The sequence below is a fragment of the Mastomys coucha genome, unplaced genomic scaffold, assembly GCF_008632895.1.
Source record: "Mastomys coucha isolate ucsf_1 unplaced genomic scaffold, UCSF_Mcou_1 pScaffold23, whole genome shotgun sequence".
NCBI classification, from domain to species: domain Eukaryota; kingdom Metazoa; phylum Chordata; class Mammalia; order Rodentia; family Muridae; genus Mastomys; species Mastomys coucha.
In genome coordinates this window covers 102,360,176-102,374,712 of record NW_022196906.1, presented here as the reverse complement: position 1 = coordinate 102,374,712, position 14,537 = coordinate 102,360,176, and the positions used below count along the sequence as shown (strand labels likewise).

Genomic DNA, 14,537 nt, shown 5'->3' with positions numbered 1-14,537 from the left:
GGCCTCTGAGCTGGACCCCCGGCCTCTGAGCTGGACCCCCGGCCTCTGAGCTGGACCCCTGGCCTCTGAGCTGGACCCTAGACCCTCCCACTAATAAAGGGGAGCCTCACAGTCTCTAACCACTGGCTTCCTTCCCCACCTTTTCAAGCATAAAGAGATTTATTCTCCCCGCCCCCATTTGTGTGCGTATGTGAGTGTGATTGTGTGTGTGTGTGTGTGTGTGTGTGTATGCATGTGTGTTTAGGTATATACTTGTGTGCCAGTGCACATATGTACATGCATAGGTCGGAAATCAACTTTAGGTACCCATCCTCAGGCTTCTTTCTTTCTTTTTCTCCTCTGGGACAGGGTCTCTCTATAGTTCTGGAGCTTGCTATGTAAACCAAGCTGGCCTCAAATCCATCTGCCTCTGCCTCCCAAGTGCTAGGCACTTTGAAGATGTGCCTGAGATAACAATGTAAACTTGAGACCAATCTGGGCAATTTAGTGAAATCTTGTCTATAATTTTTTTTTTTTGAGTCAGGGTCTCACCCTGCCTGATCTGGAATTCCTCATGTAGACTAAGACAGCTTTGAATCTCAAAGAGATTATACCTCTGCCTCTCACAACTCCAAGATTAAAGTCCCGGGCTACCACACCTGGCCAGCAGTAAATATTTTTAAAGGAGTTAGGGGTAGAGTAGGATAGGCCTGGAACTATGCAGCATCAGTTAAAAGAGACTTTTCTGACTTAGGAGGCAGAGGCAGGTGGATTTCTGAGTTCAAGGCCAACTTGGTCTACAGAGTGAGTTCCAGGACAGCCAGGGCTACACAGAGAAACCCTGTCTTGGAAAAAAGAAAAAGAAAAAAAAAAAAAGAGTCTTTTCTGACCTCTGTAGGCACCAGGCAAACATGTACACATACATACATGCAGATAAAACACCCCTACACATAAAATAAGCACATCTTTTTAAGAAAAGGTAAGAGCTAGGCATGGAGGCACAGGCCTGCAATACCAGCTCTCAGGGGACAGAGAGGCAAGAGGACTCAAAGTCTGAAGTCATCTGGCCTTCAAAATAAGATTAGATCTCTCAAAAAAGGGGGTGGGGCAAAACATCCAGTCATAATCACAAAAATGATAAACTGGGGGATTGAAGTGTAGCTCAGGGTACTTAGCATGTACAAGACCTGGAGTCAACCCCTGGTCCCCCAAAATGAATTAGAAGTGAAATGGATTAAGTCACACAATGTGATAAAAGTTATATGGATAAGCAGGACAAAGAAGCAAGAAGGGGGACCTGTAAGAGTTAAACAATCTGCCACGCCAGGCAGTGGTGGCGCACGCCTTTAATCCCAGCACTTGGGAGGCAGAGGCAGGCGGATTTCTGAGTTTGGGAGGCCAGCCTGTTCTACAGAGTGAGTTCCAGGACAGCCAGGGCTACACAGAGAAACCCTGTCTCGAAAAACCAAAAAAAAAAAAAAAAAAAAAAAAAAAAAAAAAAAAAAAAAAAATTAAAAATTTTAAAAATAAACAAACAAACAAACAAACAAACAAAAAAACCAATCTGCCACAATGCAGTGGCTAGAGCAGTGAGATGTGTGTTCTATGCATAAACATAGAAAATCCCGTAGCAAATGCACTGCACAGTTAGGCAGAAGCCAGGCAGACAGCTGAAGGAGGTGAGAGCCCTCACTTCTGGAACAGGAGGTGGGAATGAGGATCACATGGCTATTTGCCTTTCATGGAAAAATTAAGTGCTTGTATAACTTTAATAAAAAAAATTTTTTTTTAAGATTTATTTATTTTATGTGTATGAGTACACTAGCTGTAGAGATGGCTCGCTCTGGCCCTGCCTCCGGCATAGTTTGCTGTAGCTGTCTTCAGACACACCAGAAGAGGGCGTCAGATCTCACGACGGGTGGCTGTGAGCCACTTTTTTTGGTTTTTCGAGATAGGGTACCCCTGGCTGTCCTGGAACTCACTCTGTAGACCAGGCTGGACTCGAACTCAGAAATCCACCTGCCTCTGCCTCCCAAGGGCTGGGATTAAAGGTGTGTGCCACCATGCCCTGCTAATAAAAAAAATTTTTCAAACAAATACCAAAAATATGAGTTAAGACTGCTCCTGACACAGGGCAGGCTGCGCAGTAGGAAGGCACCACAGATCCAGGTTGAAGAACTGCTCTCAATGCAGACCCTGCAACATCCTCATCTTTCAGGAACCAAAGGGCCACACGTGTACCTATTAGCACTCTTCCAGGTAGCTGCCTGGAGGTGGTGCACACCTTTAATCCCAGCACTCGGGAGGCAGAGGCAGGCGGATTTCTGAGTTCGAGGCCAGTCTGGTCTACAGAGTGAGTTCCAGGACAGCCAGGGCTACACAGAGAAGCCCTCTCTGGAAAAACCAAAAAGTGAGGTGGGAAAAAAAAAAGAATCCTTCTGGACCCCAAAAAGCCTGGTAATGCCACAGACTGCGGTGCACTCACCATGGACAAAGTGCAGAGGCAATAAACAGAACAGGACAGAGATCCCAGGAGGGAGCACGAGGTGACAGAGCGTGGCAAAGCCTCCCCTGCAGCTCTACTTTGGGGTGAGGAAGGTGCCCAGTTCCTCAGGGGCCACCCATGCCTCCTGACAACTCATCTAGTCTTCCATCAGTGACCTGCCAGCTTCAGGAAGTACAACTCATACCTGGCAGCTCCAGAAAACTGAGCTAAGTCTGGAACATCAGAAAAAATCCGGACTTATGTAGCCTGCTAAGTGCTGCAGCGTTGGGCCTGTATTGTTCTCTTCCTGGTTTTTGTTTTACCAATATATTTCCCAAGCTGGATTCCAACTCAACTGTGGTGATTCTTCTATCTCACTCTCCCAGGAAATCTATAAACATGTGTTTCTCAGGCCTGACTTAAGTGTTGGAATTACCTAATTCTTCTCATACCCAAGATACAGCTCAAAATGTGTTGACCAAGAGACTGTAGACTTGGTTCTCTTACAAGGAACTCTCTAGATAGAACTGGAGTTTGGGGCCCTCATGAGACCCTGATCAGACTCCGTCCTGGGTCCAGATATAAGGAAGAAGGCCCCTCAAGAAGAAAGGCAGAGCCACCTTGAGTGAGAGTGCTAAGCAGGCTCTGCCTCAAGGCCTTCCTCCTGCACCGAGGCATGCAGGAGCCCTGGGAACACCCACACCAAGGATGAGCCCATCGCTTCCCAGCACCTATATACTTCTAGGTGGCGGCACTTGCTCTTCAGTCTCTGCATGTTTAATAGTGTGACTGATGGATAATCGTGTTAGTTGTATTTTAGTGCAGTTGTAATCTTTGCACTTGGGAAAGTGAGGTAGGATTAGTGGGAGCTCAAGTACAACAAGGGGTGTGGCATGAGACACCAACTCAAAACGTCAGGACAAGCAGAAAGGGCTGGAGAGATGGTTCAGTGTTTAGAGCACATGCTGCTTTTGCTAAAGAACTGGGTTCAACTCCCAACAGGCACATGGTGGTTCACAACAACCATCCATAATTCCATTTCCACAGGATCCCACTCCATTTCCTGACCTCCACAGGCATCAGGCACACATGTGGACATTCATACACATAAATTTTTTAAAAATCATATTCTATTAAAAATTATGTAGTCAAATAACTCTAAGAAAATTAAGTGTCCCTGTCTAGGAGTACAGAGACTCTGCTGGCCACCTTTCTTCTCCAACCCTCATACATTTCCTTTTTGTTGGATTTTTTTGTCACTTTTTTCAGATATCTATGTTATGGGTGTTTTGCCTGCATGAGCACGTGCTCTCTCTCTCACACACACACACACACTGTGCACATATATGTGCTAGTGTCCTCAGAGGTCAGAAGAGGGTGTTGGATGCCCTGACCTGAGTTATGAGTGGTTGGTGCTGGGAACCAAACCTGGGTCCTCTGCAAGGATGACAAGTGTTCTCACCTGCTGGGCCATTTCTCTAGCTTCAGTGGTTTTTTGATACAGGAGCTCTCCATGTAGCCCAGGTTGACCTTGGCCTAAGACCTTCCTATCTGAGCTTCCCAAGTGCTAGGAATACTGGGAAGTGCCACCATATGGCAAGCCCTGAATTTTTATCCAATTCACGGCTTCAATTATGCCTTGCTAATTCCTCCAGCTCCCGGAAGAGTGAAGCACTTTATGGGCTTCATTCATCTGTATATCCAGTAGCTGGGATTATCAGGTTCCAGCAGATGAGGACTTGGCTAAGGAGCTACAGCTGTGGCCAGCAGAATTGCACAGCTACCTTCTTCACCCCTGAAGACAGTCCTCTGAGTAAGCGATGCCCAGCACCAGATGCATACCTCTCTAAAAAGAGTCTTCCGGAAACAGTCGAAGGTCCCAGAGTACATCGGTGGCTGTCCAGGCAAACTTGGTGGCTGTGTCTGCAGTCGGACCTGAAACCAGAAACTAAAACAATCACCTTCTAGAATTATCATCAATGATGCAGCTTGTCGTTCTCTCCCCTCCTGCTCCTCATCCTTAGATCCAGGCCTGGAGACTGAACCTAGAACCCTGTGGAAGCACCTTTCCCACTGAGCTGTACCTTCAGCCCTTCAACTTCATTTAAACTGGGAAATGTGCACCACCATAGATGTCTTTGGCATTTTCTTCTGATCGATTTGGACTTCACTTTTACCCCAGTAGTGCTCATTCAATTTAGTTAATCACCTTTGGTTTTTGAGACCAGGTTTCTCTGTGTATCAGTACTCATTCTTTTTTTTTCCTTTTCTTTTTTCTTTTTCTTTTCTTTTCTTTTTTTCTTTTTTTTTTGTTTTTTTTGTTTTGTTTTTTGAGACAGGGTTTCTCTGTGTAGCCCTGGCTGTCCTGGAACTCACTCTGTAGACCAACCAGGCTGGCCTCGAACTCAGAAATCTGCCTGCCTCTGCCTCCCAAGTGCTGGGATTAAAGGCATGCATCACCACTGCCCGGCTTAAAAGTATGTTTTATATTTATTCTTTGACAGTTTCATTCACATATAAAATGTACCTCATACATATAATCCATTTCTCTCCTATTTCCTCTAGACATGTCCCCCAACAATTTCATTCTTTTTACTGGCAAATATTTCATTGGATACTAAAATACACACACACACACACACACACACACACACAGACACACAGAGATACACACATACACAGACACACACACACATATTGCTTGGTTTTATGTTGCACTAGGGGCTGAACTTCATGCATGCTAGACAAACACTCTACATCCCCAAAACTATTATGTATCTTCACTATTTCACACACACACAGAGAGAGAGAGAGAGAGAGAGAGAGAGAGAGAGAGAGAGAGAGAGAGAGAGAGAGAGAGAGAGAAAGAGAAAATACACCAAGCACTTAGGAGGTAAGACTGGAGAATCAGGAGTTCAAGGTCATCATTGACTATCTAATGAGTTCAAGGCCATACTGGGCTACTGGGCTACAAGAAAATCTATTTCAAAAGGAAACAGATAGCTGGGCAGTAGTAGCACTAGAAAGACAGAGGCAAGTGGATCTCTGAGTTCGAGGCCAGTCTGGTCTGTCTACACAGCAAGTTCCAGGACACTGAGGGCTACACAGAGAGAGTGTCGAAAGAAAGAGAAAGAGAGAGAGAGAGAGAGAGAGAGGGGAAGGAAGGAAGAAAGGAAGGAAGAAAGGAAGAAAGAAAGAATAGGAAATAGACCTAATGCAGACCACCCACCCAAAGTGCTTCCCAAAATACGTCTCGCAAAAACTATGAGCATTAATGAGTCTTTATTTTAGCCCCTGTGGCTCAGGGTCCAGTTTTATACTGTAATAGAAGCTGAAATGGCCAGGATTTCTGTAGTCTGTTTTCCAAATGCTTCTCACGGCTGTCTTCACACCAACCTTCCCAGAACCTTATTTTCAACATATTCTTCCCCACTTCTGTATAAATCTTTCTTGTTGCACGTCCCAGTGAGGAAGCTGTTCCCTAGGCAGTGAAGTTAACATGCAAATCTTAGCGTTTATGGGACACAACAGTCATACTGTCCAGTGGCTGCCACTGCTTTTCATCATACGACCCTTGTGCGCACCTTCAGATCCTCCATGGTAGACATAACTTCCCACCAAAGGGGGAAGGGGAGTTTTATTTGGCTGGGCATGGTGGCACTTGCCTTTAGTCCTAGCCCTCAGAAGGCAGAGGCAAGCAGATCTCTGAGTTTGAGGCCAGCCTGGTTTACAATGACAGTTCCAAGACATACAAGGCTACACACAGAGAAACCCTGTCTCAGGAAAACAAAACAAGTTTCTTTGGGCTGGAGAGATGATGAGATGGCTCAGTGGTTGAGAGCACTGGGCTCAGCTGAGTTGAGTGTCCAGCACCTATGTTAGGTGGCTACAGTTGCCTATAACTGCCTTTGGCCTCCCTGAGCAGCTGCACTCATGTGAACACACACAAACACTTAAAGAAATACAAGATATTTTGTTTCAGTGGTCTTTTGGTTTATTTGTTTTGCTTTTGAGACAGGGTTTCACTGTGTATCCCTGACTGACCTGGAACTCACTCTGTAGACCAGGCTGGCCTTGAACTCAGAAATCCGCCTGCTTCTGCCTCCCAAGTGCTAGGATTAAAGGCATGTGCCACCACACAATTAATGCTTTTTTAGATTGGTTCTTCCTATGTAGCCCAGGTCTGCCTCAGAATCATTATGTGCTCCTTGGTAGCCCTGAACCCATGCTGACGCTCTCATGCAGCCACATTGGGTGCTTAGATTACTAAGTGTTAGCCAACACACCAGTGCACACATTTTGACTGCTATCTTTTTGTGGGTCTTGTTTTTTAAAAGATTTATTTATTTATTTTATAAATTAATTAATTACTTTAATTTAATCTATAAATTAAATATTTAGACATATTTTATAAATTTATAAGTGGGGGGTACACTTTCACCCTCCTCAGATACACCAGAAGAGGGCATCAGATCCCATTACAGATGGTTGTGAGCCACCATGTGGTTGCTGGGAATTGAACTCAGGATCTCTAGAAGAGCAGCAGTCAGTGCTCGTAACCCCCGACCCATCTCTCTAGCCTGGTTTTGTTTTTAAACAGTGTTATGCAGCCCAGGCTGGCTCAAACTCAATATGTAGCCAAGGATGGTGAACTTGAGCTCCTGACTCCTCCTACCTCCACTTCTCAAGTACTGGGAGTATTTTTCTTGATTTTTGCTTGTTTTGAAACAGTTTCACTATGTAATATCCGCTGGCTTGGACTCACTATGTAGACCAGCATTTTTTATTTCACTTGTTTATTTTTCTGAGGTACAGTGTCAGCTATCCCAGTTGGCCTCAAACTCAGTTTGTATCAGAAGGTGACCCTGACTTTCTTAGTCCCTGCTTCTCTATTCCAGGTGGTATTAGAGGCATCCTGCTCAGGTCCTACAGAGTGCTGGGTATCACAACTAAGGGTTTCAGAAATGCTACGCAAGTACTCTGTCAACTCAGCTACATCCCCACCCCTGTGATTTTTTTTTCAAATGTCCCTTCTGTTTATCTCATCATGACTGCAGCCATCCCAACCAGTGAGGGCCTAGAGCCCTCCTCAGCTGCTGTTACATCCTAACTCTATATCCAAGCTCATGCCTGCCCTGCCTTTCCTCTTGCCCCAAACTATGTGTTGGAAGCTAACCCCAAAATGCAGCAACAGTGTTGTGAGGTAAGACATGATAGACCGTGTTTGTTCATGAATGGATTAATGCCAGCCAAAGAAAAGACTTAAGACTTGAGTCTGATCTCTGGCTCTCTTGTCCTTCCATCTTCCACCATGGGATGACACAGCACAGCCAGGCAGATGGCGGACCTGTGCATCTTGGCACTCCCAGCCTCCAGAGCTGTAAGAAATAAAACTTTGCTTCTTATAAACTGCAAGTCTCCAGTGTTCTGAGACCTAGAACTCCTCCCTATGCCACTGGATCATATAGCTCTCCACTGCCTTCCAGGCAGAAATCAGCCATTTTTCCTTTCCTTTCCTCTCCTCTCCTCTCCTCTCCTCTCCTCTCTTCTCCTCTCCTCTCCTCTCCTCTCCTCTCTTCTCCTTCCCTTCCCTTTCCTTCTTTCTTCCTTTCTTTCTTGTTTGTTTGTTTGCTTTTGGAGACAGGGTTTCTGGGTAATATCCCCTGCTATCCTGGAACTTGCTTGTTGATAAGCCTTTCAACTCACAGAGATCTGCCTGCCTCTGCCTCCTGAGTACTGGAATTAAGGCAAGTGAGCCACTACACCCAGCAAATATCAGCCAGTTTTTCTTTCTTTCTTTTTTTTTAAAGATTTATTTATTTTATGTATATGACTACCAGAAGAGGGCATCAATTCCAGTATAGATGGTTGTGAGCCACCATGTGGTTGCTGGGAATTGAACTCAGGACCTCTGGAAGAGCAGTCAGTCCCCTTAACTGCTGAGCCATCTTTCTAGCTTTTCAATCAGTCAGCTTTTCCTGCCTGCTTGTTTCTCAGTTGGATAATACATTCTGGACTGAAAGCAGAACCATGCCTCGGTCCCATTTTTTATTTATTCCTTTCACTGTCTGATTCCCTTAATTACTCCTAGGCTCCTTCTCCTCTTCCAGAAGACCCATTCGTGTGTAGCTGCAGGCAGCTGCAACACATCTCTCCAGCTTTTCAATGTCTGCTCCAACACTACTGTCTGTAAAATTTTTCCACACCCCAGTTCTGAAGTGTGGCAATTCTTACTGAGCAGGACATATGAGCCAAGGCTTAGCTTCTTTGAAACTTTGAAAGAACCTTCAAGTACTTGGAAGGCAGAAGGTCAGAAATTCAAAGTCATTCGCTACATTTTGAGTTTTAGGCCAGCATTGGATACATGAGAAAGAGGGGGAAAACACAAATAAAAACAAATACAAAAACAAACACTAAATCACAAAAGCATCAGCTTTTAGTTGGTGACAACCTAGCTTTCTGAGGTCCAAAGGATAGCAGTCAGCCATGGGCTTGGTTTACACTACAAAGGAACATCTGGTGTCAACAAGCCAGTGAGCATTTTCAGTCACTTATAATCCAGTACAGAGGTCACCAGGCCCTTGCTAGGTGTAACATCAAGAACAAGAGGAGGCAAGAGAGGAGTAACACTTATATAAGGAATCAGGATGTATTGTTTTTTTAAAAAGTCTTAGATGTACAGGACTAGATTTCTGCCTCAGTAGAATAAGATTAGAAATAAACGCCAGACAAACTTTCCCTTGCTACATAGAGCTACTTGAACCAGCCACTGTCTTAGAAGTACTCAGAAGCACAGCCTTTGCTACTGATAGGATTTGATTTCTCATTGCTAAATACTACAGAATCTCCCCAGAATGAGCTCTGTCTTTGGTGAGCTTCACTTTGAACACAGGCCATCAGATACCCTGCTGTCAAGCCTGCCAAGAGGAAAAGCCCTTGGAAACTGTTCTCTTCTGGAGGAAACTGGATCTGACATCCTATCAAGTCCCCAACTGAGGTTACCACCTTTATAAGATTCAGCTTCTCTGGGTTCCACGTCTCAGCAACACGCCATCCACACACACAAAAGACTCGTATCTTCTCACAGGCTCATTCTAGCTATGACCTATCATTTCCCTTCAGTTCTATGTCCAGGAAAAAGAAGGAAAAAAAAAACTATAAGCTATGAGCTTATATGAGTTCATATATGAGCTAAGTCATCGAATTCAGATTTCAGTCTCCACAAGACCTTGCTGAGAGTGCAGCGAGAGGAAGAACGGAAGGCTCAGGACAGAAAGATCCAGGAACAAGCTCTAACGAGCTTCCCGTGTGGCCTCGATTTCCACACCTGAGCCTAACCGGTCATTGCTTCCTACCCGGGTGACCATGCAGCTTACCCTGCAGTGAGTGACTGGCTGAAAGTGACCAAGTGCCTCTTCAGGCAGAGAAAAGTGCACAAGAGATGGGCTATGAGACTCACTGGCTTTACGAGACTGTGTCAAAGGACATCTCTGCCACCTTTGTCCTATGTTTGTGGGGGAGGCCGAGTCTGCAGATAACCTGTTTCAATCTTTATAACAATATCAGGGTTAACCGGGCACAGACAGCTGCTTGTTCTTTCTCGTTTCCAAAGAAGTGCCCTGGGGTCAAAAAGACTGTCGTGAAAAGACCTTGAAATAGGAGCTGTCGGGCTCTTAGGGCTCGAGGGACAATCTCTGCCCACTTCGTATTGATTCTCGAGAGAGGAAAAAAAATTGCTTTGAGGTGCTGGGGAGTTGAATGCAGAGCCTGCGGCCGGCTAGGTAAAGCAGCGCTTACTAGTCAACTACATACCAAGCCTCGGTAAAGTTCCCACGGAAGCATCCATCGGCCCGACCCCCTTTCTGTCCGGAGGCAGCACCTCGCGGCGGTCCCTACTTTCCACGTACCCCCCGCCCCAGGACCTTCCTCCACAAGCCCCCGATCCACACTCCGCGCACCTTGACGGTGTCCAGGGGGTGCCCCACAAACACCAGGCACACGCCGCCGAAACCGCCGGCCAGGAAGTTCTTCAGCGGACTGATGGGTTTCGGCTCGTCTGCCATGGTCAGTCTTCTGTCAGTCTAGCTGGCAGCACCGGGCAGTCTGGGACTTGCTCCCCTGCCCAAGCAGCTCCGCAGACCTTTCACCTACATGGAGGTGGGCGGGGCCACGGACAGGTCGGAAAGACGGCCCAGTTGGACGAGCCGGGCTTCCGCCCGAAGTCTACTTCCGGCTGCCGCTCCTCCTTAGTGGGCGGGGCTTTCCCTAATGCTGTATGGGAGGGACTTGGGGGGTGTGGGGGGGAATGCTCGTCCTGGACTTACTCCTCCATGAAGTGTGCTTGGACTTGAGTTTTTGTCTTTCTCTGGTCCTCTCTGGTCCTGTGCCTCTGTGCACGCCACAGAGGTCCTATACACCCTTTTGCGTGACAGCCACTCTTTTTTTAGGTGCTGAGGAGTGGAGGCACCCCATACAGGTCCCCGTCTTTGATAAGCCTTGACGAAGTGAAAAATGACGTATGTCCTATGGTAAAAATGGCTCTGTAGGAAAATAAATTCGGGAAGAAGTAAAGTGTGGGAGATCTCATTTGGAAGGTAAAGGATTAAGATCTAGGGCATGGAAAACGAGTCCTGTCCAAGGATACTGGGTAAAGGATGAAGGACCTTTCTGGCAGAAGCTAAAGAAAATTCGAAAACTCTGAGATGTTTGTGTTGTCAGATCTGAGAAACCATAGGACCACAAGGGAGGGAGTGGGATGGGGTGGGGTGGGGTGGTGGAGTAGCTGGTGAGGACAGAGGAGAAATGGAGACTACTCATCAGGAGGAGCTTTCTGCCTCACTGTGAGGACATCAGACTCTTCTATGACAGGTTTTGGATGGAGAATAACAATCTGGGATGAGATTTTAAAACAAACAAACAAACAAACGAACAAAAATCAGGGTCCCTGTTAACTGCTGGTGAAAACAGCCAGGAGAAATCCAAGAGGCTGGAGAAAGTTAAAGGTCATGAGTAGAAATACTGGCTTGGACCAGCACATAGCAGAGTTGTTGATGATGAATAGTCCAATGGTGAATATTTTCTAAAGGAAAACCCAAAGGACCTGTTAGTGAACAGAAATCCATCCCATTCACTACTCGTGCAGAAGCTGGAGATGTGGCTCAGCAGTTCAGAGAAGCAGCTGCTCTTACAGAGTACCTGGGTTCTGTTCCCTGCACCGTTGTGGCAGCTCAGAACTGTCTGAAACTACAGTTCCATGAGATCTAATGCCCTCTTTTGGCCTCCCTGGGCACCAAGCACGCATACATTCATGGATGCAAAGACTCAAAGACATAAAATAAAAATGAATAAATATGTTTTTTAGAAAAAAGTTTTGTGGGAGAGGCTTACGGGACAACGCTAATGTTTTTGGCCTTAGCAACTACAGAGAAGACATCATTCATTGAGATTGGGGAAGAGACGGGGATCAAGCAGATTAGAGGAAGGTAAAGGACGTTTTAGACATAATTACTTTGAGATTTCTATTAATAGATCTATCTCTTGATCCAGGATTCTGAAAAGAGGCTCGGGCTAGTGGTTAAATTCAGTATTAACCAGTGAAATTAGATCACCAAGGGAGTGGAAACCCTCAGAAGCCCTGGAACCCTTCCAGTGTTTAGAGATCAAATAGATGAAGAAGGACCTGAAAAATAGGCAAAGAAGTAACCAAGAAGTAGGAGATCAAAGAATCTTCGATCACTATGAGCAAGGGCTTCAAAGGGATGGGAGTCAGGGATGCTAGAACCAGGAAGTGATGGGGTTGATTGGTCCCATGGGAGAATGGAGGGCAAGGAGGTTGGAACAAGAAACTGTCATTCTTTATATATATAATTTAATTTTATGGAGTTTTTTTTTTCTGGTTGGTTTGGTTGGTGTTTTTTTTTTTTTGTTTGTTTGTTTTTTGTTTTGTTTTGTTTTTTTTTTTAAGACAGGGTTTCTCTGTGTAGCCCTGGCTATCCTGGAACTCACTCTGTAGACCAGGCTTGCCTCGAACTCAAGAAATCTGCCTGCCTCTGCCTCCGAAGTGCTAGGATTAAAGGATGTGCCATCACTGCCCAGCTAATTTTATGTTTTATGTGCATTGGTGAGAGGGTTTCAGATGCCCTGGAACTGGAGTTACAGACAGTTGTAGATGCCATGTTGTGCTGGGAATTGAACCCATTCCTCTGGAAGAGTAGCTAGTGCCCTTAACCACTGAGCCATCTCTCCAGCCCACCTGTCTCTTAGGAGGTAATGAGGCACTGTGAAAGAATTTCAGACACAACAGTGACACAATTGGATTTGTTTTGGAAAATCTATCTTCATTGAATCAATTTATGTGGTGGAGAGACTTGGGCAGCAAAGCCAGCTGAGATAATGATAGCAGCCCAGGTTAGGGAGAGTGAAGACATGGCCGAAGAACAAATGGGAAGCAAAGTTACCAGGGAAAAACAGGCAGCAGCTATTGGTCTCCTTGTGCCTTGGTGCTCAGAAAATGTCTGAGAACGTGGCTGGTTGTCACCTGGTAAGAAGGACGCAGGAAAAGAGCAACCCCCACACCCGGTTGTGTGCACTTGGAAAACGCTGGAGGGTGGGTTCTTAAAGGCCAGAGTGGGCAGCATGGTGAGCCCCTATAGAATAGAAGGTGGAGGAGGGAGGCTGGAGATTTGGCCAGGTGGTTCAGAGAACTTGTTGTACAACCTTCAGGACCTGATTGCAGCACAGACAGAACAAGTGAGCATGGTGTATGATTGCCTGTAACCCCAGCATTAGGTGGGTGGGTGGATGGGAGGGAGCAGAAACAGAGATCACTGGGAGTTGATGGCTGCCTGCCTAGCACAAAAACTCATGTTCCAAGTTCAGGAAGAGACTCTGTCTCAAAGGAATGAGGTAGAGAATAATAAGGGGCTCTGATAGCTCCTCTGAGGTCCATGCCTATATACACAGGCTATGAAGCCTTACCCTACCTCTGCCAACCCCACCCTCAACATACACACACACACACACCCAACATTAGGAGGCATAGTAGAGCATGTCTATCTGCAATGGGACATAGGGGAAGAGGACAAGGCCAGTCCTCTTCCACACATAAAAGAAAATTTATTCATTTTTATTTTATGTCTTTGAGTCTTTGCATCCATGAACGTATGCATGCTTGGTGCCCAGGGAGGCCAGAAGGTTTTGGATCCACTGGAACTGGAGTTCCAGATGGTTGTGAGCTAACTTGCAGGTGCTGGCAATTGGAACTAAACGCAGGTCTTCCATAAGAGCAGCCAGTATTCCTAAGTGCTGAGTCATCTCTCCAGCCTGGCCCTGCAGTGTTTCATCTACCACTAGTAGTCCTTCAGCAGAGCTTCAAGTGTCACCAGTAACTAACAGTCACATCTAACAAGAAGTACCATCCTTCGTTCCTCTCTGTTTCCTTCGTGATAACAATATTAATAATACACAATAATTATGCTCTGTCTTAGGGGTTTTGTTGCTGTGGGGAAACACCATGACCAAAAACAAGCAGGGGAGGAAAGGGTTGATTTGGCTTACACTTCTACACCATAGTCTATCATTGAAGGAAGCCAAGCCAGGAACTCAAACCGGTCAGGAACCTGGAGGCAGGAGCTGATGGAGAGGCCCTGAGGGGGGCTGCTCGCACCCCATGGCTTGCTCAGTCTGCTCTTTAATAGAGCCCATGACCACCAGCCCAGGGATGGCACCACCCACCAGCCCAGGGATGGCACCACCCACCAGCCCAGGGATGTCACCACCCACACTGGGCTGGGCCTTTCCCCATCAATTACTAATTTAAGAAAATGCCCAGGGTTGGAGAGATGACTCAGCAGTTAAGAGCACTGACTCCTCTTCCAAAGGTCCTGAGTTCATTTCCCAGCAACCACATGGTGGCTCACAACCATCCATAATGAGATCTGATGCCTTCTTCTGGTGTGTCTGAAGACAGCTATAGTGTACTTACATATAATAAATAAATCTTTTATGCCGGGTGGTGGTGGCGGCGCACGCCTTTAATCCCAGCACTTGGGAGGCAGAGGCAGGTGGATTTCTG

The 14,537-nt window shown here is 46.1% G+C and overlaps 1 protein-coding gene across 1 annotated transcript in view; it reads right to left on the bottom strand.

The window, feature by feature from the left end:
• Positions 1-10,692, bottom strand: part of Slc25a20 (solute carrier family 25 member 20) — a 24,194-nt gene extending 13,502 nt beyond the window's left edge. Inside the window, exons 1-2 of the mRNA XM_031344844.1 lie at positions 10,423-10,692; positions 4,307-4,399 (exon numbers count right to left, since the gene is read on the bottom strand). Coding sequence (XP_031200704.1) covers positions 4,307-4,399; positions 10,423-10,527 — 198 coding nt within the window. The 5' untranslated portion in view covers positions 10,528-10,692. The remainder of the gene's footprint in view (positions 1-4,306; positions 4,400-10,422) is intronic.
• Between the last annotated feature and the right edge of the window lie 3,845 nt (positions 10,693-14,537).